The 18,940-nt window shown below is 43.6% G+C and overlaps 1 protein-coding gene across 5 annotated transcripts in view; it reads left to right on the top strand.

Moving 5' to 3' along the window:
* Positions 1 to 18,940, top strand: part of Grid1 (glutamate ionotropic receptor delta type subunit 1) — a 705,633-nt gene that overhangs the window by 484,395 nt on the left and 202,298 nt on the right. For all 5 annotated transcript variants that reach the window (XM_074079329.1, XM_074079330.1, XM_074079331.1 and 2 more), the window contains 2 exons: positions 6,538 to 6,699; positions 8,083 to 8,202. In XM_074079329.1, the coding sequence (XP_073935430.1) occupies positions 6,538 to 6,699; positions 8,083 to 8,202 (282 nt within the window). The remainder of the gene's footprint in view (positions 1 to 6,537; positions 6,700 to 8,082; positions 8,203 to 18,940) is intronic.

The following is an 18,940-nucleotide window of genomic DNA, read 5'->3' as shown; positions in this document are numbered from 1 at the left end:
CTCTTCCTTCCCCAGTGCCCCATCATCTCTTCATCTTGCTGGGTCTTGACTTAAGCAAATTCTTATTTTCTTCTGATAAACAGGTTAATAATTGTGGGCTTTGCTCCTGTGGACACAAGGCATATCCCTAAATAAAATGCAATTACTGATGTAATGGTATTTTTTATCCTTGGGCCTCAGGCAACATCATCTGATTGGTCTTTGATTCTCCAGTAGCCAAGTGAAGTCCACCTAGGTTTCCTCAAGAGCTGCCAGCCCTCAGAAAGAGCTCCTGGCTGAGTTCTCTCTTCTGCCTCCTAGAAATGTGTCCCAATTTCCTGTTTCCTTTCTGAGGACCCACCTCCAGCTTGGATAACTGAAGTTAGAAATTCCTGCCATTCCAGGATGCTCCCATACCATGGAGGTGCATAGCCTAGAATTTTGACTGGCTCTGAGCAGTTCTGTGTGGAAGTTCCTGTATCTTCCCATACTCAGTAGTCTTTATGTACCATCACTCACCTTGTAAGAAGAGGCATTTACATGCAAATACCTTGGCATCTCTTTGCTTTGGCATTTGTTTCTAAGAACAGATTTAGGACTCTTTATTCAACTTCATTAATTCCATGAACACCTATTCAAGTGCTAAGTGCCAGTGCTTATGTTAGACATTCCTCAAATGTTCTTTCTCTTAATTCTCATGAACTCCTTAAAATTTGGAATTTTATGGCATGTTCTTATCAGGGAGAATGGCATGTGCAGTGGCCCAGGGGCTTGGGAGAGCAGTTTGTCTAGAGCAAGGAGTGAGAGGTAAGAATGTTTGTGAGATCAATTGGAAAGAAGGCACTGCCCTTGGTGATAGCATGTGGAGGATGTGTGTCTGAGAAAGACAATCACGCAGTGTGGAAAGGGATTACCTGAGGCTGGGAAACAAGATGACCAGTGGCTACCATCCCCTAAGAAGAAATGAAGGTATCTGGTCCATGCTGCAGCAGTGGGAGGTGATCATTTAGGAAGAACATTCAGGAGGCTCCCCAGGGTTACATCCTCTGAGCCCAGGAAGGGGAAGGGTATGAACAGCAGAGTACAGGACATGGCACCTCTCACAGCTGCCATATCCTACCTGCACTCTGTGCCTTTCTGCATTTTTTTTGGTAGTACTAGAGTTTGAACTCAGGGCTTTGCGTTTGCTAAGCAGGTGCGCTACAGCTTGAGCCATGCCTCCAGCCCTTTTTCCTCTGGTTCTGGAAATAGGATCTCACTTTTTGCCAGTCTGGACCAACATCCTCCTACTTTATGTTTCCCACAGCACCTGGGATGACAAGCCCAGGCTACCATACCCAATATTTTTTCCATTGAGATGGGGTATCATCAACTTTTTTTTTTGCCTGGGCTGCCCTGGAATGGTAATTCTTCCAATCTCAGGCTCTTGCATAGCTTGGAATTACAGGCATGTACCTCTGAGCCTAACTATTGGTTCAGATGGAAGCTCCCTAACATTTTGCCCAGAGTTGGCTTCAAACCACAATTCTCCTGATCTCAGCCTCCCAAATAGCTAGGATTACAGGTATGATCTACCAGTGCCCAGATTGTGTTGATCCTTTTATGGAACATCAGAGGCAAAGAAGTGGCCTTTCCTTCAAAGGGCAGCCCTATACTACATCAGGGCATGTGGTACTTGTTCAGGCCCTGACTGTGATGCTAAAGATGAGAGGTGACCAGAGACGTGCCCAGGTGACCAGGTGACCAAATTTCAGGTGGAGTTAATGGTCAGAGCTGATCTTTGCTCAGTCTTTTGACCCACAAACTGCAGAAATCAGATAGGCTTTCCTGTCATGTTTGAAAGACCCCCACATGTTTGAAAGGCTTTAGGGCAGAAGGGTCTTGCGGAAAGAGGATGAAAAATGCTAATAGATTCAAGTTCATTTTCACAAAGTTCCCACATTCTGTGTGCCATACATATGCTGGGCCCCAGCCATGGGGCTACCCCTGGACAAGCCCTCAGCTCACCTGCATTGAAACCTGGAGCTTGCTTAGCTCTTCTATTTGCCCCTTCCATTCCTTGCTGTCTCTACTTCCTCTAAAATGAAAATACATACAAAGTGCTTAGGACAGCCTCAATACATGGAAGTATTTCCACCTGCATTTTTCAGGGGAGGAAATCAAGGCCGCACATGTAATCTCCAGGTGTTCAGATCACATTGTATTTTATTGCCATCAAGATAAACCTACAAGTGTTAAATGGTGTGCTCTGTGTCATTTTGCAAGTGAGTGTGAGTGTGGATTCATCCACTCAAGGGACATTTATTGAGTGTGTGCTATATTCATGTACTACTGCAGACACTGGGGCTCTAGCAGTGGGAAAATCTGGCTCAGGTAGGGATGAATCCAGTGCTCTTTCTGATCCTACCAGGCTATCCCTTGTACACAAATGAGTGTTGTACTATATGATAATGAGAGGAAAAGGTGCATGGCATCTATCTCTATGGTGGCTAAATGAATCAGCCAGTTACCCTCCAGGTCTCTACCCAATTAGACCAGAACCCCAGCTCCCAGGAAGGCCTTGGGCCCTTGCCTAGTTCTGTCTTTTGTCTGTCTCTGACTTCACTCCCTGTGGCATCTCTGACCTGGTTCTAGGTCTTTTGCTTTACAGGTAGGTCTCTCCTCTACTATGCCTCCCTCAGGCATTGACATTTTGACCTCTCTTTTGTCTCAAAATTTCTCTTACCTGGAATGCTTTTTTGGTTCATTTTACTTTGTGCCATGGTGTTGATAGACCAGCTAGGGCCCTGTGCTCTTGCTTGTATGGGACTGAGGGTTTACCAGGTGACAGTTTCTGCTCTGCTTTTCTTCTGTTTGCTAAAAAACTCTGTGCTGTGCCTAACCTGAGATGTGAGGAAGGGAGGCAAGGATTTCTTCAGACTAAGCCTCCCTTCTCTACCTCATGGCTCATAGCTCCAGCTTGAGCTATTGGCTCTTAACGACCGTGGTGAGTGTTCATGTAGCTGGGGGCTTCTCTCTTTGCACACTTCTTCTCCTGACATATATGGAATCTACCTGCATTGAGGAAACTTTATAAGATCTGGAGGTGGCTTCTAGCATAGGTTGCTTTTTCACTATCTTCTCTTGATCTTTTCCACAGAGCCCTTTGTCTAGACAACCAGCCTGTGAGAGTAGGGCCTTCCCTGGCCTCTGTATCCCCCTCCCCAATAAGTCACCTGCCAAGTCTGTTTTCAATAAAGTAGATATTCTAACTGAGGATGCAGAGGTTGAAGAGCAGATGGTGGAGCCATAAGTGAATATTGGAGTATTAGTTTCTGTCCACGGCAAGGAGAAATTCTGAGATAGCATCTTATCAAGAGAAGGGGCAAGAGGAAGCCGAATAGGTAGAAACAGCTCTAAGGGAGGATCAGGAAGATGTTTTGAGTAGGCTATCTATGAGATGCTAATGGAGGAGGCACTCTCTCAAGTCAAAGTTGGAGGCAATAAATCTCTTTCTCATGCTGTCTGTTTTCTATATTTTCTCTTTGTATGAAACATGATTAGTATGTACCTTTCTAGCAGGAGATCCATCCATTCATCAACCATCCATCCATCCGTCCATCCACTCATCCATCACCTGTCCATCCGCCCACCCACCCGTCTACTCGACCATCTATCTGTCTTTCCATTCACACGTATGCTTATCCATCAAACACTGACTAGAAATAAACACTTAGAGCGTTTAGAGTTTAGAAAGATAAACACATTTATGAGCTAACAATATATGTATATATCATGGAAGAGGGTGTACCCTGGGTGATATGGGGGAGGTGGGAAGTCCTATCCCTGCCTGCAAAAGAGCATTGCTCAAGACTGTTCCTTTGAACCAGACAGCAGACACACTGTGGGAGGACTGAGGGCTTTCTTTGGCCTCTCTGAGTCATGTTCTGCTTTTTCCTCTCTTTTGCAGGCCTCTCTGCATTCATATATTGTTGAGTGCTTTGATTCATTGTGAACAGAAGTACTCTGGGGGAAAGAGGGAAATTCTATGGTGTGGTGGTCTATCCAGAGTCGAGGAAGTACCCTAATGAAGGAGTGCATTACAGGTGGGGGTAGGGAGGCAAAGGGTTCTAGCTGACTAAATCACACAGCTATGAGTGGGTGGCTGGGAGTTCCATGAATGACTTGAGAAAAAAAAATTTCACATCATCAAGGACTCTCAGCTTTGAGTTATAAAAAATACCCCAAATCCCAAAAGCTATGCCAGTACTTAAGTGGGTTATATTCCCTTATAACAGTCTCTGTTATGGGCTTGTATTCCAGAGGAAGGAATTTTTGCAGTGGTGGGAGTTCCTGAGGGCTGAGAGCTGCCAGGAAGAGGAAGTAGGTTAGTTTTGTTCATTGAGAAATGCTCCCCCAGGCTCGAGGGGCTGAGGACATAGTTCTGTCAACATGTTCTCTTTGGGGCAGTTCCCAGTGGTGGGAAGAACTCTTATGTCTGCTGTCAGGTAAGCCATGTGCTGTGGGTCCCTAAACTGGATCAGCCAAGGCAATGATGTGCTGCGACAGTTGACCTGGGACCCTTGTTTTGGTCAGCAGTGGTTGGTCATCCAGGCACATCATGCCACTTCTGTAATCTGTATATCCTCCACTTACTCCTCACTCCTATGTGGAAAGGCACCAGGCCCAGAGCCCACAGTGATCACAGGAAGGACTTAGGATGATGGCAGACACCACAGGGCTCTTTGGTATTACCCAGTACACAAGGACACCTGCAGGGGAAGTTGTCAGCTTTGCTTGGATGCGTCAAGGTGGAAATGGTCCTTGAGAGATAGCATGGGTTGTTGGACAGTCATGACATAGCAGATGTTTTTGATATCCTGTGCCAACTCCTCTTGGCCTACCTCTGTCTGAGCTTCAGTTGTGGGGGACAGTTCCTGCCACCCAAGTTTGGCTTCTAGGGCACCCAGACTAAGATGGGTGAGAAAGAAAGTGCAGGCAGAGAACAAAGCATGGGGTGTTGGGACACTTGGAGGAGGTGAGGTTGGGGGTAGCAGGGGCTTTTTCTGCAGACCAAGGAATCTATTTGATCTTCCCAGGAGTCCTATGAGGCCAGTATAGTCTCCTATTTCTATCCAGTGATGTTTTTCTGAAATATTTTTAGCAGGCTACTTGCTGCTTAGGTGTGCAGAGACTGGTCCCCTTGACCCACTTTGGCAGACTGTTGTCTGTGTAACAGTCATCCATGAGGGGCCCCAAATCTGTTCCAGGGCATATGTTACCTCTGCATCACCCCTTCCTTCCTCTTTCTCTCCTTTGTGCTGTGGTGCCCTGCTTGGAGGATTGGTGTGGTCTGAGCGGGACATCTGAGAACAAAGCCATTCTCCTTCTGGAAGCAGGCTTTTGTAGGGTCCCTCAGACTGCAGCTATTGCCTTTCCTGTTCATCCAGACCAGTGTCTTTAATCACAGGCAGGAGGGTGAGCCACATCAGTCCAATCTCTGGATCACAGAGGCAAGTTGGACCCCTATACCATGATGGTGCTCTTCAAGCTGATATTCCAGTTTCTCACTTATGGCTTTTCTCTATGGAGCAACAAGATAAGGCTGTATTTCCTCAATGGCCTGCCATGAATGCATACCTAAATGTGTTCCCTCAGGGGGTCCAGTGCTTTTCTGTGACAGCAGGCATGGAGATCCCTGCTACTTCTTCACTGCCACATAGTCACTCAGGCCACCATTCACCTGTGGCCCATCAGTAACTAGGATGGCCTTTCTGAGGCCCAGGTCTGATTCCAGGTTTCTGTGCACAGTCTCACCAATGATATCCTTCTGTATAGGTTATCTGCTGTTCCTCCTTAGCATGTCCCACGAGGCTCTTCATGGCTGCCTCCCTCTTGATCCTGCCACACCCCTGCTTTACTGCTGGCAAAGTTATATTGAACTATGTTCAGTTCCTCTAACCTAGGAAGGATTGGATATCCATGCCCATGGGTGAATCTGTCACATTGCCTACTTTGGTAAATAAGTTTTATTGGCATATGGCTGTGCCCATTTGTTTGATGTATTATCTGTGGCTGCGTTCAGGTTCTAACAGCACGGTTTAATTGTTGCAAAAGAAACTGTAAGGCCCTCAAAGCCTAAAGTCTCTACTATCTTGTTCTCTATAATGAATCCTGAGGCCCTGCTGGAGGTCCTGGTCTTCACACTTTCATGCCTTTGCACATGTGGTACCATTTTTTTACCCTGCTAACCTTTCTCCCTCTCTCCATCTTTTGCTACCTGAGAAGGTAACTTGCCTGCTTGCAGGTATCAGTCATGGTACTGATCATGCTGGTTCTTCTTGTTGATGTCCTGACCTGCCTCTCACTCTTGCCTCTTATGCAGGACTATGTCTTCTGTTCAGAACTCAACCACTTGGATAGCTTTTGAAAGAACTCTGAGAAGCCAGAGGCTGCTGGTATAGCTATAGGGCACCATGTTTTAGTGTTACATCCCACGTCACCCCAGCTTTCTGTTGATTTCTCCTACTTTTTCTGGAAATGTGCCATTGGAAAGTTTCACTGCCTTTGTCTTTACAGATTTCCAACCTCTACCTGTACGACAGTGTTCTGATGCTGGCCAACGCCTTCCACAGGAAGTTGGAGGACCGGAAGTGGCATAGCATGGCAAGCCTCAACTGCATACGGAAGTCCACAAAGCCATGGAATGGAGGGAGGTCCATGTTGGATACGATAAAAAAGGTGTGTGTGTGTGAGGGAGCACACCCTCACAAGGGGTCAAGGCTGGAGACAGGTCCCTCCTTGCAGTTCCACTCCGCCCATCCAGCTGGGCTATTTGTGTTATACCTTCTCAGTCCCATCTGCAAGCCCCTCTCTTTTTCACTCTTTCTTTCCTGCATTTGAAAACTGAGTGAGCTGTGGCCCATGGATATGTGTTGTTATAATTGTCTCCCTTTAGTACAAGGAGATCTGGCTTCAAAAATGTTAAGTAACTTGTCCAGAGTCACAAGTAAGTAAGTCATGGAGACAGCTGCTTATCCATTGTCTACCAGATACCTTCCCATGCAGGCTGCCACTCTCCATGAGAGGTGTTCTCAGTTGTCACTGCCATGTGCTCATTATCTAGAATCTCAACATGTGTGCATGTGCACTGCACATGTGATATGTCTCATGAGATGAGGAGTGGCACCATTTTAGAAGGCTAGATTTAAAGCGAATTGGCTAATCCATGGAAGACTTGTTAGAGTGAATTGGTTTTTAGAAGCTTTAAAAGAGCATTTAGGGAAATCTATAGTGTTAGGAGTCTCAGTCACGAAATATTGCACATTGCTTCAATAGCAGTTCCAGTGTTGGTTTGAATTTATTGCAGGACAGAACAGAGACTCTCTTGGGTTTAGTCTCTGGGGCTCTGTCTACACACAGAGTTCAAGGGAGTGAGATCATCACCCTAGACTGGAAGAGAGAAGGTGGATCACCACAGATAATCCAGTCCCTTCCTATCTCTTCCTGTTGCCTGCTGTTCCTATGGAGCCCACTGAGTTGTTGGAGAGAGGTGTGGGGCTGGCATGCCCTACACAGCCAGTATGTGCTTTGTACATATTTTCTCCTTCAGTCCTGTGGGCTTTGTGACATGAATCTGATTAATTTCAGGCTGAAGCTAGAAGATGGGCAATGATTTGCCCAAGGTGGTCCATGCAACAAAGCCAGAATTCAAGCAATTTTCATATTTGACACTTACGGCCATTTGTAAGACATGACTTGTGTTGACTTTTGACTTCTCTTTTGAATCAGAATAAGGAAAGCCCCTGGAGCAAGAGGCAAGAGGAAGAACAAGCTTCAGGATAGTAGGGACAAATGCTACAGGGATTAACACATTGCCTGGCACATAGCAGGAAATGTCAATACACTGACTGAACGAATGCCCTTAGGGATTTTCCTGTAAGCAAATGGCATGGGAAATATCCATCCTGCTCCCATGAGCTAGGACTGCCAGTGATTCTGTCCTTATTACAGCTATCCATGGCCTGCTCAAGACACTGTTTCCTTTTTAATGACCACCTCCTTCATGATGACCCCAACCATATTTTTCCCTGTGTGCCAATGGTCTTTCCTCTTCTCCGGCAGGGCCACATCACTGGCCTCACAGGAGTGATGGAGTTTCGGGAGGACAGCTCGAATCCTTATGTGCAATTTGAAATCCTTGGTACAACCTATAGTGAGACCTTTGGTAAAGACATGCGTAAGGTAAGCCCCAGCGTCCTCACATCCCATGTTCCTGCTATGACACCACTGAAGACAGCAACAGCTGCAGCCACCCTGTTCCCAGCAAGTGGTCACCAACAGAGAAAGCCCCTCTCCTAGCCTCTCTCTCCACTCATGCTGCCATTGATGCTGGCGTTTATGGGGCATGCTGGGGAGGAAGTGCAGAGAGGTTTTTCAGATAGTAAGTGCTACTAATGCAGTTTTTCCTGAGTCCACCCGGCCCCTGGGAACAACTGGGTCCTGCTCCTATCACTGGGGGAGATGCCTGGAGGCCAGAGTTGAAAGTCAACCTACCTGTAGGGATGAGTGTGAATTGTGACTGAGGCTGAGACAGAGGTTACAGCCAAGTTTACTTCAGATCCAAGGATGAGACAAGGCCATGGACAGAAAAATAAACCACAGGAGGGAGGGAAGTGCGGAGTGCTGGAACATGGTGGAAAGAGAAATGAGACAGCCATGTGGAATAATTCAGGAAAAGGCTTGGCTTTTTCACTTGAGGCTGATGCAGGTGACAGGCCTAAGGGATCTTTCCAGTGATACTTTTCCTCTTCTTTCTTCTCTTCTGTGGGATAGAGGACAGTTTTTCAGGACCAAGGATAGCAGGGAGAACAAAATATCACGGAGCCATGTATATCCAAAATTATGGTGGAACTGTGAAGTCAATAGGGATTGGGATCAAGATATCTCTATGGCAAGCAAGGGGTTGGAATACTTATCTAAATGAGACCTCAGATATGGTCTTTCTGAACCAGTGTAGAACAAATGATGGGTGTTTGCAGGTAAGGGCAGTAGCTTCTGCCCAGGGCCTGTCCAAACCATCTGGCTTGGATGCATTCCCAGAAATTTCCTGTACAGGAGGAAATGTTCTTACTGGGGCCAGAGATGGGCATGCTTATGGTTTAAAGGTGCTTTAGGGACTCAGTCTTCTTGGGAAAGAATGAAAGCATTCACTGAATGGTGTACCCCAGGCACAGGCTCCTATAATTACACACTCACTGAAACACAGACATTTTCATTTCCTTGAGAGGACAATGTATCTATTAATAGATGTATCTTCTTTGGAGATGAAGGACATCCTTGCAGGTAATGAACCCTCAGCAAAGAGTGGTCTAGGCTGGCCTCCAACACTGGCTGGGGCAGTGGAGAGTTATGCAGAAGCAGTGGAGAGTTAGGAAAAGTGGTGTTGGGATACTGAGGTTCTGTGTGGGAGACTTCTTTGGTTTTGTTTCTGGAAGACCAGGGTAGAAGAATGTGTGGGATGGTGAAGGCGATGAGAGCGGCAGAGCTGGGAGGGAACAGTGGCAGTATGGACAGCAAGACTGGCCTCAAGGGAGAGGTATTCCTTTGTAATAGGGAGACTGGGGACTTTCAGCCATCATGTGACAGAAGAGAGAGACATGAGTTAGTTGTATGAATTCTAAAAGGCTCAGGAATTTGTTGTGGTAGGATGGATTACACACATGGCTTGATGACATTTTGGAGCCTTGAGGTTTGTTGATGACAATCTTGTGACACCCTGCAAGGCCAGAGTGTGACATACAATGGCAAGGAAGTCAGAGTTGGCCTGTGATGTTGGTGAGGGATGCCCAAAGCTGTGAGAAGTGGTTGGGAACTGAGGATAATGGTCAGCCTTGGTCTGAGTCATGACCACAAGAAAAATTGACTTCTGTTGGGACTTCCACCTGGTAAGGGGATACAAGGACAAGGGAACTCATTCAGTCGTTCTGGTGTGTAGGAGACTGCAGAGTGTGGTTGTCTGCTGCACCCACCATTCATATCAGCCACATTGCTTGGATACTTGCCTTCATCCCTGAGTGCTCCTCTGATGTTAGTGACAATCAGGCCTTGCCTGCTGGCTCCCTCACTACCTCCCACCATTTCTTTCAGCTTAGCTCTAACCCTGAGGCCCCTACAGTGGGTGGAATGTTGGATGTCAGGGGCCCTGCCTTCTCTTATGCAGCTGACGCTGGAGCGCCATGCCTGCATCCTGCTAGCCACTCCAGGTGCCTTAGAGAAGGGGAGGTACTGTATCCTCCACTTCCTGTTTCAGGTGTCTGGGCCTTCCATGTTGCCAAGGCAACATTTCTCAAAAACCCTGAAGCCAATGAAAGCTAGCATCTCTGAGTATAAGGAGCTTCTGAGCAGGAGGCCTGAATGTAATTGAGTTCGAAGGGAAGCTGATTTTCAAGTAGGTTTTATTTTAAAATGTATCCTTTTGTCATTTTAAAATCTGCCCTTAATAACTGCATATCCCTGTTGTTATCTGTCTGCCTAGCAGCTTATCGTTGGTAAGGAGAAGTTATCCAGAAGGCAGGGAATAGATTTACCATAGCAAATGTTTGTTATTCAGGCCCAGAGTGTATTAAAGTGAGATCTGGGGGGGTTTCAGGATGAAGCAAGGAGAGGGGATTAGGACAGGGGGTCATGGGTATAGGGCAGCTTTTCAAATCATTGCTACTCTGTGGCTCCCTGGTGGAAGATGCTGAGAAGCTGGGGTGACTTAAGGAATAAAATAAAGGATATTGACCTAAAAAAAGAAAATACCTGAGGGTGGGTGGCAGATTTGAGGGTAGGATAAGGGTACCTTGAGCCATGCAAAGGTAGTGAATGCAAGGCAGCCATTATAGGAGCTCCCCTGGATGGCAGCTCTCTATGGCCACAAACCATATAACACTATTGGGGGAACTAACTGGAAAAATTCCTCGATGCTGTTATGTTGAGTATGGTCAGAGGTTTCCTGCAAATACATATACATATACATGTACATGTACATACACATATACACATATATACCATATATATATATTTAGGTAGAAAAACATCTACAGCAAACAAAACCAAACAAAAACCCAGTAGCTTCTTGAAGATTAAAGCCAAGAGTAATCGTTTAAATTAGAGAGCAAATGGATATTTTTCTTAAAGCAAATACCCTGGAGGGAAATCTCAAGTTGGGGGGGTGAGTCACCCAGACACTTTAGATTAAGTGGCTTCAAGAGACCATTGATTACTCAGTCCCTGCATGGGAGGGGATGAGTGTGTGGTCGCCTTTCACTGCAGGGTGCTGGGCAAATGCTAATTAAATTATCTCATCCAGGAAGAGCATTTTCCTTGAGGGAGTGCTGTATGGCAGAATCAAAGGTCTATGTCACCAGCTCGTGGCAACTCCAGGCAAAGTATTAGTGGTTTCTGTGTTGGACTTGGAGCTATCTGGAATGAAGTCTGTCACCAGGGACACTGATTGCTGGAAAGTCACTTCCAGCCCCCACTGGAGTTGGCTGACATTTGTTTTGAGGTGGTCTATGCTTTATCCTATTGGGGACATAGTTTTTTCAGGTTTCAGAGCTGTATCAGAGCTCCACAAATTCCTACTTGTCTTTGTTTCTCTTTACTCAGACAGGAATCTCCAAAGGAGGGTCCTATGAGCTTACCCCTGCAAATGTCTCAGCTTATGACATGAGCTAATGCAGATTTATTGGAGGCCACCTGTAGTAACATTTCCCAAGGTGGAGGTGTATGGGAAGCTGTTTAGCATAGCACAAGAGGAGCAAAGCAGGAACACTTGAGCATCTACTTTGAATAAAGGTGCATTATACATATGTTGTCTTGACTCTAGAGCCTTTGGGTCACTCCTGGCTCTGCCTCTCTTGCGTTTTTGCAGCCACTCTTTTCTCTGAACCTTCTTCAGATGGAAGGTGCAGGTAATATGAGCCTCCAGTGGAACAGAGGGGGCAGTTGGAGTAATCACCCTGTGCAGCACTTCCATGTGGCATGGTGCATCAGCTTTGGGCACATGAGTTTGTATTCCTTCTCTGAACACATCTACCCCACATCCTGTTAGATCAGGCAGGCATAGGCTCCTGCTTCTCATCGTGGAGGACTGCAGCTCCTCGTTGCAGTATGGCCAAAGCCAGAGGCCAGAGACTCTGGAGTGGTCCTGAGTAGGGACAGCTGGGATCACTAAGCTCACTGTGTCAGAAATGTGCCTAGAAACTTCCAGGTGTGCTAGGAACAGATGCCTACTTCTTATAAAGACCGAGAGCCAAGCAGGGTCTGGGGAGATTCACGTCTGAAGGGATTTTCTTTTGGGGGCTGCTTGGTATTGGTGTGATTAGTGGGAGAAGAAAAACACGGACGTCTATTTCTTTTTTACCCACAAGCATGACTTGCCAGGATTGTGACACCAATCACAGCCCTGAGGAAGCATTTTTCTACGACCCAGTTGCTGAGCATGACTGACCTTCTTCATCCTAATGACACTGTTGTGGGGGACTTATTTCCTTCCACTAACATAGGGTCCCTGGTGCAGTGAAACCCTGGGAAGCTTGCCTACTGCTGCAGGCTCTTGAACCTCATTTCCCACGGGTGGTGTCCACCTGATTCACTGGTTCAGTGGAGGGCAATGAGTTTCCTTAGGGAAGGAGAGTTGGGAAGTGGGCAGAGCCTCTGGGAAGCCGGTGGGTTTGCTTTATGTCTTGCATCCCAGGATTAAAGAGACCCTGGTGTGGCAGGAGAGAACATGGCTGTTTGCTGCTTTTTAGAGGGCTGAATTAAATGAGGACAAGAGAGGCTGAGGAAGCATTTGTTTAATTTTATTCAGTTCAAACTTTTCTCTAGCCTGTGAAGTCTAGTTGAGCAGGATCTTACTGGAACATAAATATATTAAGCAGCTGTTGAAGCACACACGTGATAGCTGCATTGGGCAGGGAGACCCGAGGATCCCTTCATAGTCACTTTTGTCTCTAGTATCTCCGTGGTTTGCTGCACAGCTCCATTTGGGAAACTGAGGCTCAGCGATTAGAGAGACTCAATTATGTAGCACCAATAGCGTGTGCTGGGACTGGATCTCCTGTTTGTGTTGGGTGGCGGGGCAGGGGGGCGGTGGGGGTGGTGGCAGAAGACCCAGAACACCCTTTCTAGTCTTGAGGCGATGCAGTTCTGTGACTCCCTTGCTTCCCCAGCCCATTTTCCTCTCCAATCTCCCCTCCTCCCCTGAGCCAGTATTAGGGTGTCAGTCCTTTCTCCTTGACCTGGCCTACTGGATTCAAGTTCTACCACTTGCCCTTGGCTCAACCTCTCTGTTCCTGCAGTTTTTCTGGGTGACGGGAGAACTTCATGCTTCTTTGCTGCTTTAAGATGCTTCTTCTCTCTTCTCTGTCAATTTTAATTCTTCATAAAAGTTAGCTTGAGACAGGAATCAAATGGCCCCCTGGATGTCAAGTCTCCTGGAGGGTCTCATGGCTGCTGATAATTCATGGAGTAATAATTGCTCATCATTCAGCAATTGCCATGTCCGGTCCTCCCTGGGCATAGAAGGACCTCGTTAACGTTCTCCAACCTATCTGCTGTGCTGTGTTACAAATTTTCCCAATTCTTGGAGTTCCGAAGCTCTGAACGGTGAGGCAAAGTTGAAAGGTACCTAAAAGACAGGCTAGCTCTGGTGACAAAGCGAAACAGAGCTGTCTTTTTCTGGTGGCTCTAACAGTTGGTGACAAGAGCCTCAAAGTGGGTACCGTCGCAAACAGGGGGCTGTGTGTGGAGGTGGCGTTGGAGGGATCCAGCCTTGTACAGTGTCTCTAGCAAGCTGCTGGCTGTCATAGAGACTCCTGGCTGTGCACAGTGAGTCACAGGAGAGAAATAAACTTCAGACTCTTCATGGATTAACATTCTTGGAGCGTTTTTCCCAAGTAAAATGTCAACTGCTCTGAACCCTCATGCAAGAACTGCTTTTGGCAATGCTGAGAACCAAAACAAACACTGCTGCTTCATCTGAGAAAAGGAAAAGATGCAATTAAGCATTTCATCTTAAGTAACATTTCATCAATACATGCTCATTTAGGGTAGAATGCTTCGAAAATACAGATAAATGAAATGAAGAATATAAAAGTCATCTATAAACTCCAAACCAAGAAATAAATAGTTCATTTCTGGTGTCTTTGCTATATGTGTTTTTCCCCTTCCTTCATACCACAGGGATCAAGCTAGTGATATGTATTTTCATTTAATTATTTTTTATTATGCATACATTTTATATCCTCACTTTCCCACTTAGTGATATATTGGGAATACTTTTTTGCATTGCTTTACTCTTTATAATTTTTAATGGAAGTACATTACATTACTCAACTTACAGGGAGCTATAATTTATTTAATCTCCCTATATGATGAAATTTTATACATTCTTCCCATATTATTATGGAATTGTATTATAATGAACTTCCAAAATACATGCATTTTTAATTACATGTTTATTTGTCTCCTTTCTATGCTTTTAAGAAAGCATATCCTTGACAAATCAAGGATAATAATTCTTTAATGTCTTTGGTATATATTTTAAAGTTGATTATGGAAAGGCTTAATAAATTTCACGTCCACTCACAGTATGCCAAAGTCTATATTACATCCTGTGCTCAAAACGCTGATGGTACATTTAACATGTTTGTTAATTTAACAGTAGCTAATGTTGCTAAATTTGCATTTCTTGTGAGAGTATACATTTGAAAATACAATCATTGATCATTTGTATTTTTGCATTTTTATTTTCATATTGTTATTATACTGGGAGTGCATTGTGACATTTACGAAAGTTCTTATACCGTAAGCTGAATTCACTCTCTTTATCAGTCTACTTCTCCCCATTCCCAGAATAGTTTCAGTGGGTCTCATTTTTCCATTTTCATAAATGAATATATGACCTTTCCACCATATTCACCCTCTTACACCATTTTCTTATGCCCTCCCCCTTCCCACTAGTACCAAACACCAGACAGGACCTGTTTTACATTCCTCTTCATTGTTTTTGAAAAAGACATTTTTGTTTGTTTAAGATAGCCATACGGGACATTTCCTTGTGACATTTCCATGTACATATGTATTATAACCTGAATTGGTTCATCCCCTCTATTTTTCTCCTTTCTACTTTAGTTCCCTTCTTATGGTGATTTCAACAAGTTTCAAAAGTCTATATTCATTCTTGTATAGAAAGTACATCATATTTGTAACCTTTAGAAAGACATACCCAATTTGAAGAGTCTGGTTTGATTTTCTTTTAACAAAATTTCCAAATCCTAAGATGGATTTGGGCTTCACTTGATGAGATGGACTTGCTTTTACATTTTTTACTAAAAGTTTCTCACTACCATTTATCCATTTATCCAATCTCCTTTCCCCATTGACTTGAGTGTCACGTATCGTCCTATGCTGTACTAACTTTTGCATATCTCGTCTTTGAGATTTTTAAAAGACAATTTGTAATTTTTTTCTCTCTCCTTTTTTCTGCCAGCTTAAATTTGATCAATTTACATATAATTGGAATGTGCTTGTCTGTGGATAACAAAATGTCCCCTCTCCAGTGAATCAAACAGTAAGGAAGAAAGACCTCATCCCACATTAAGAGCTACCCCACATTAAGACCTGGAGCTAGGGCAGCTTCTGGTTTGGCCAGTTCAGACACTCAGGCTCTGGTCAAAAGCAGTCTTTTTCATCTTAGAAAAAGATGACCATCTCATTGGTTATTCTCAGGGCGTAGTCTTAATTTTCCTTAGCAATTTGGGATGGCTGTGCTAGTTCCAACTGTCATACCCAGGAAGAAGACAGCAACACGCAGAAAAAGCCTGCTGTCTGCTGTGCACCTCCTTTTCGTGAATGAGAAGCGCTTTTCTAGAAGTGACCTGGCTTCCATTTCTGCATCAGGATCATTTTGCTTCCTGCCATTACAGTTGGGAGCAGGGATTTTCCACCCAGATGCTTAGGCAACACTGACGTTGTTTTTCTTTCAGACACTGTGTTCAGCTTGTGTTCCCTTCATGATGTGAACAAGAGACTACTCATTCTTTTGTGTTTGTGTGGACAGAACTCTTGAGAGGTGGAAAGAATTAGATTGGAAACTTCTCTGATCTAGTTGGTGCCTTTGAGCTGTTGCTCTGATATCATGGAAGCTTTTTCCTGGTTTCTACATTTCATGGAATTATTTTTAGTAGTCTATCTACTTCACTGAAAATCTTGTCAAACTCGTTATATAACTCTCTCCATAGTATCTGCAAATAAAAGTGTCTATTGAAATATCTCACTTTTATTCCTACTGTGACATATTGGTATTGTCTCCCTTTATTTGTTGATGAGACTTGAGAGACATTTTTGTGTGTGTGGTACTGGGGTTTGAATCCAGGGCCTCATGCTACCTAGGCAGGTGCTCTAATGCCTAAGCCACATCAATCAGCCAGCCTTTTAAACTAAATCAGATTGGGCTTGCCTTTTTTGCCAGGGCTGGCCTTCTACTTATGCCTCCTGCATAGCTGGAATTACAGGAGTATGCCACCATGTTTGTTGAGATGAGGGTCTCGCTAAGCTAACACTTGACTTGGCTGCCCTCTAACTGCAATCTTCCCAGTCTTTGCCTCTTGAGTAACTAAGATTGCAGGCATTAGCCACTAAGTCCAGCCTTGGACAAAGTTTTTTATTGTTCCCCCAAACTAAGTATAATTTGTTTAATCACTATTGTTGTACTTTGTTATTCTAATTAATTGATTTATATTTTCTTTCCTACTTACTTGTTGCCTACTATTCGTTTTATTGTTATTTTTGAAAGTTCTTATATGAAGTGTTACATAATTTATTTTTATGCTTTCTGGTTTTGGAGTGCTGTATATTGCATCCTGAGAAGAATTATGCCTGAATCCTAGTGTATTTTCTCTGAGCTGTAACACTCTGAGAAAAGTGCCTGGACCTTAAGTGCATCACAGTGGATTTTAAAAAAGTGAACATGCCTTTGTAATCAACAGTCAAGACACAGAACATCAGTAGCACCCACCATATGTCTTGCTGGTGCCTTCTTCTGGTCACTGCACTCACTGGTGGCGTCACCTTGGGTCTACCACCCTCAATTAGTTCTTCTGGTTCCCTCCTTGATAAATCAGTGACATCAATGCTCTGTGATCTTTCATAATAGACTTCCTTTGCTCAACATGTTTGTAACACCCATTGTTATTGTTGCATGTAGTTTTGGATCATTCATTCTTACTGTGCTTTGAAATGAAGGTTTTATTATTATTTATGTATGATGAAGTCAACAAATGAGGATTCAACTACCATTGTAGATAGTTTGTTATTCATAGTTCTTACAAGAGGGGATACCTCACACTCAATGGCCACGTGGGGAAGTTTCAGAAAATCAGAATGCAGAGGAAAACACAGGAAAGGTAATATGTCAAGACTGGTTTGGCTATTCTTGACTCTGTGAGTTGCCTGTAAAATTTTAAAATTATATTTTCATTTTCCACAAAAATCTGTGATTTTGACAGAGGTTGCATTGATTCTATATCAATTTAGGGAGCACTAACATCTCACCAGTGTTGAGTACTCTAATTCATGAATATAGTGTACCCATAAATTTGCTCAGGGCTTTTCCACTTCTCTCAGAAAGGATTTGTGGCTTTCATTGTAAAGATCTGAATAATTTTGGTCTGAATGATTTCTAGATATACTTATCAGTTCATTATCACATGCATAATAAATATTCAAATTGATTGCTCTCCTGAGATTCAATTAGCTTCATGTATGCAGCTTTTTTCTGGTTACTCTGTTGATTTATAGTTCACCTGTACATTTTTTTAGATTCTCTATGTATATAGTCATGCCATCTATGAATAAAGAGTTTTCTTATTTTACCGGTTAGAGTATTTAGTTCAAGTTGAACACAAGCAGTGATAGTGGTCATCCTTATACTCTTCTTTATTTCAGAGGATAGTTTTTAATAATTCACCTTTTAATAATTTGTTTATTACATAATTTTCACTGGTGTTGTTCCATAGGAAAAAAATAGTCCCTTAAACTTTTCGTTTTCTAATAGTTTTATCAAGAATGAGTATTAATGACTGTTATGCAGCTATCAAGATAACTAATTTTTTATACTTTTTATTTCCAGGTAATATGATAAATTATGTTGACATCTTTTTTTCCTTTTTGCTGCTGCTCATTTCTCACTTTTGCATGAATATTATACCATAATATTTTGATGATTTGATAATGTTCCAATATTTCCTGAGGCTGCTACCCTCTAATGTTTCTTCCTTTTCATGATATTATTTTTAATTACTTTTTTATTTTGAAATTAGCACAGATTCAATGCAGTTGTAATAAATAATACAGAATACAGAGGGATCTAGTATACTTTTTACTCAGTTTCTCCCAATGGCAATGTCTTATAATACTATTGTACTGTAACACAACAACAATACAGTGATACAACTCATGTATCTAATTCAAGTCCACATTTCCCTCTTCCTTTGTATTTTTGTGAGTGGTGCACATTTAGTTCTGTTCAGTTTTATCACGTGTTTGTGATGTATCAACCAAAACAATCAAGAAACAGACTATTTCTGTCATCAGAAAGATCCCTTACACACACTGCTCTTTTTTAACCCACCTTCTTTCCTCATGTCCACCTGCCCTTTGCACTCCTAACAACCAGTAATCTACTCTAATCTCAATTTCTGAAACTTTATCATTAAAAAAGTTACATAAGTCAAATCATGCAGTGTTATAATCTTACGACTGACTTTTCACCCAGTATAATTTCCTAGAGATTCATCCAATTTGTTGCATACATCAAGAGTTTCTTCCTTTTATTGCTAGATGTATTTCAGTGAATGTATGTACCACTGTTTGTTTAACCATTCACCTGTTGAACCATTGAAGAGCATGTAGATTCTTTGCAATTTGGGCA

This window comes from Castor canadensis, chromosome 7 (genome assembly GCF_047511655.1).
Source record: "Castor canadensis chromosome 7, mCasCan1.hap1v2, whole genome shotgun sequence".
Taxonomy (NCBI): Eukaryota; Metazoa; Chordata; class Mammalia; order Rodentia; family Castoridae; genus Castor; species Castor canadensis.
The sequence above is the reverse complement of the archived record's forward strand: the minus strand, read 5'-3'. Positions and strand labels throughout refer to the sequence as shown.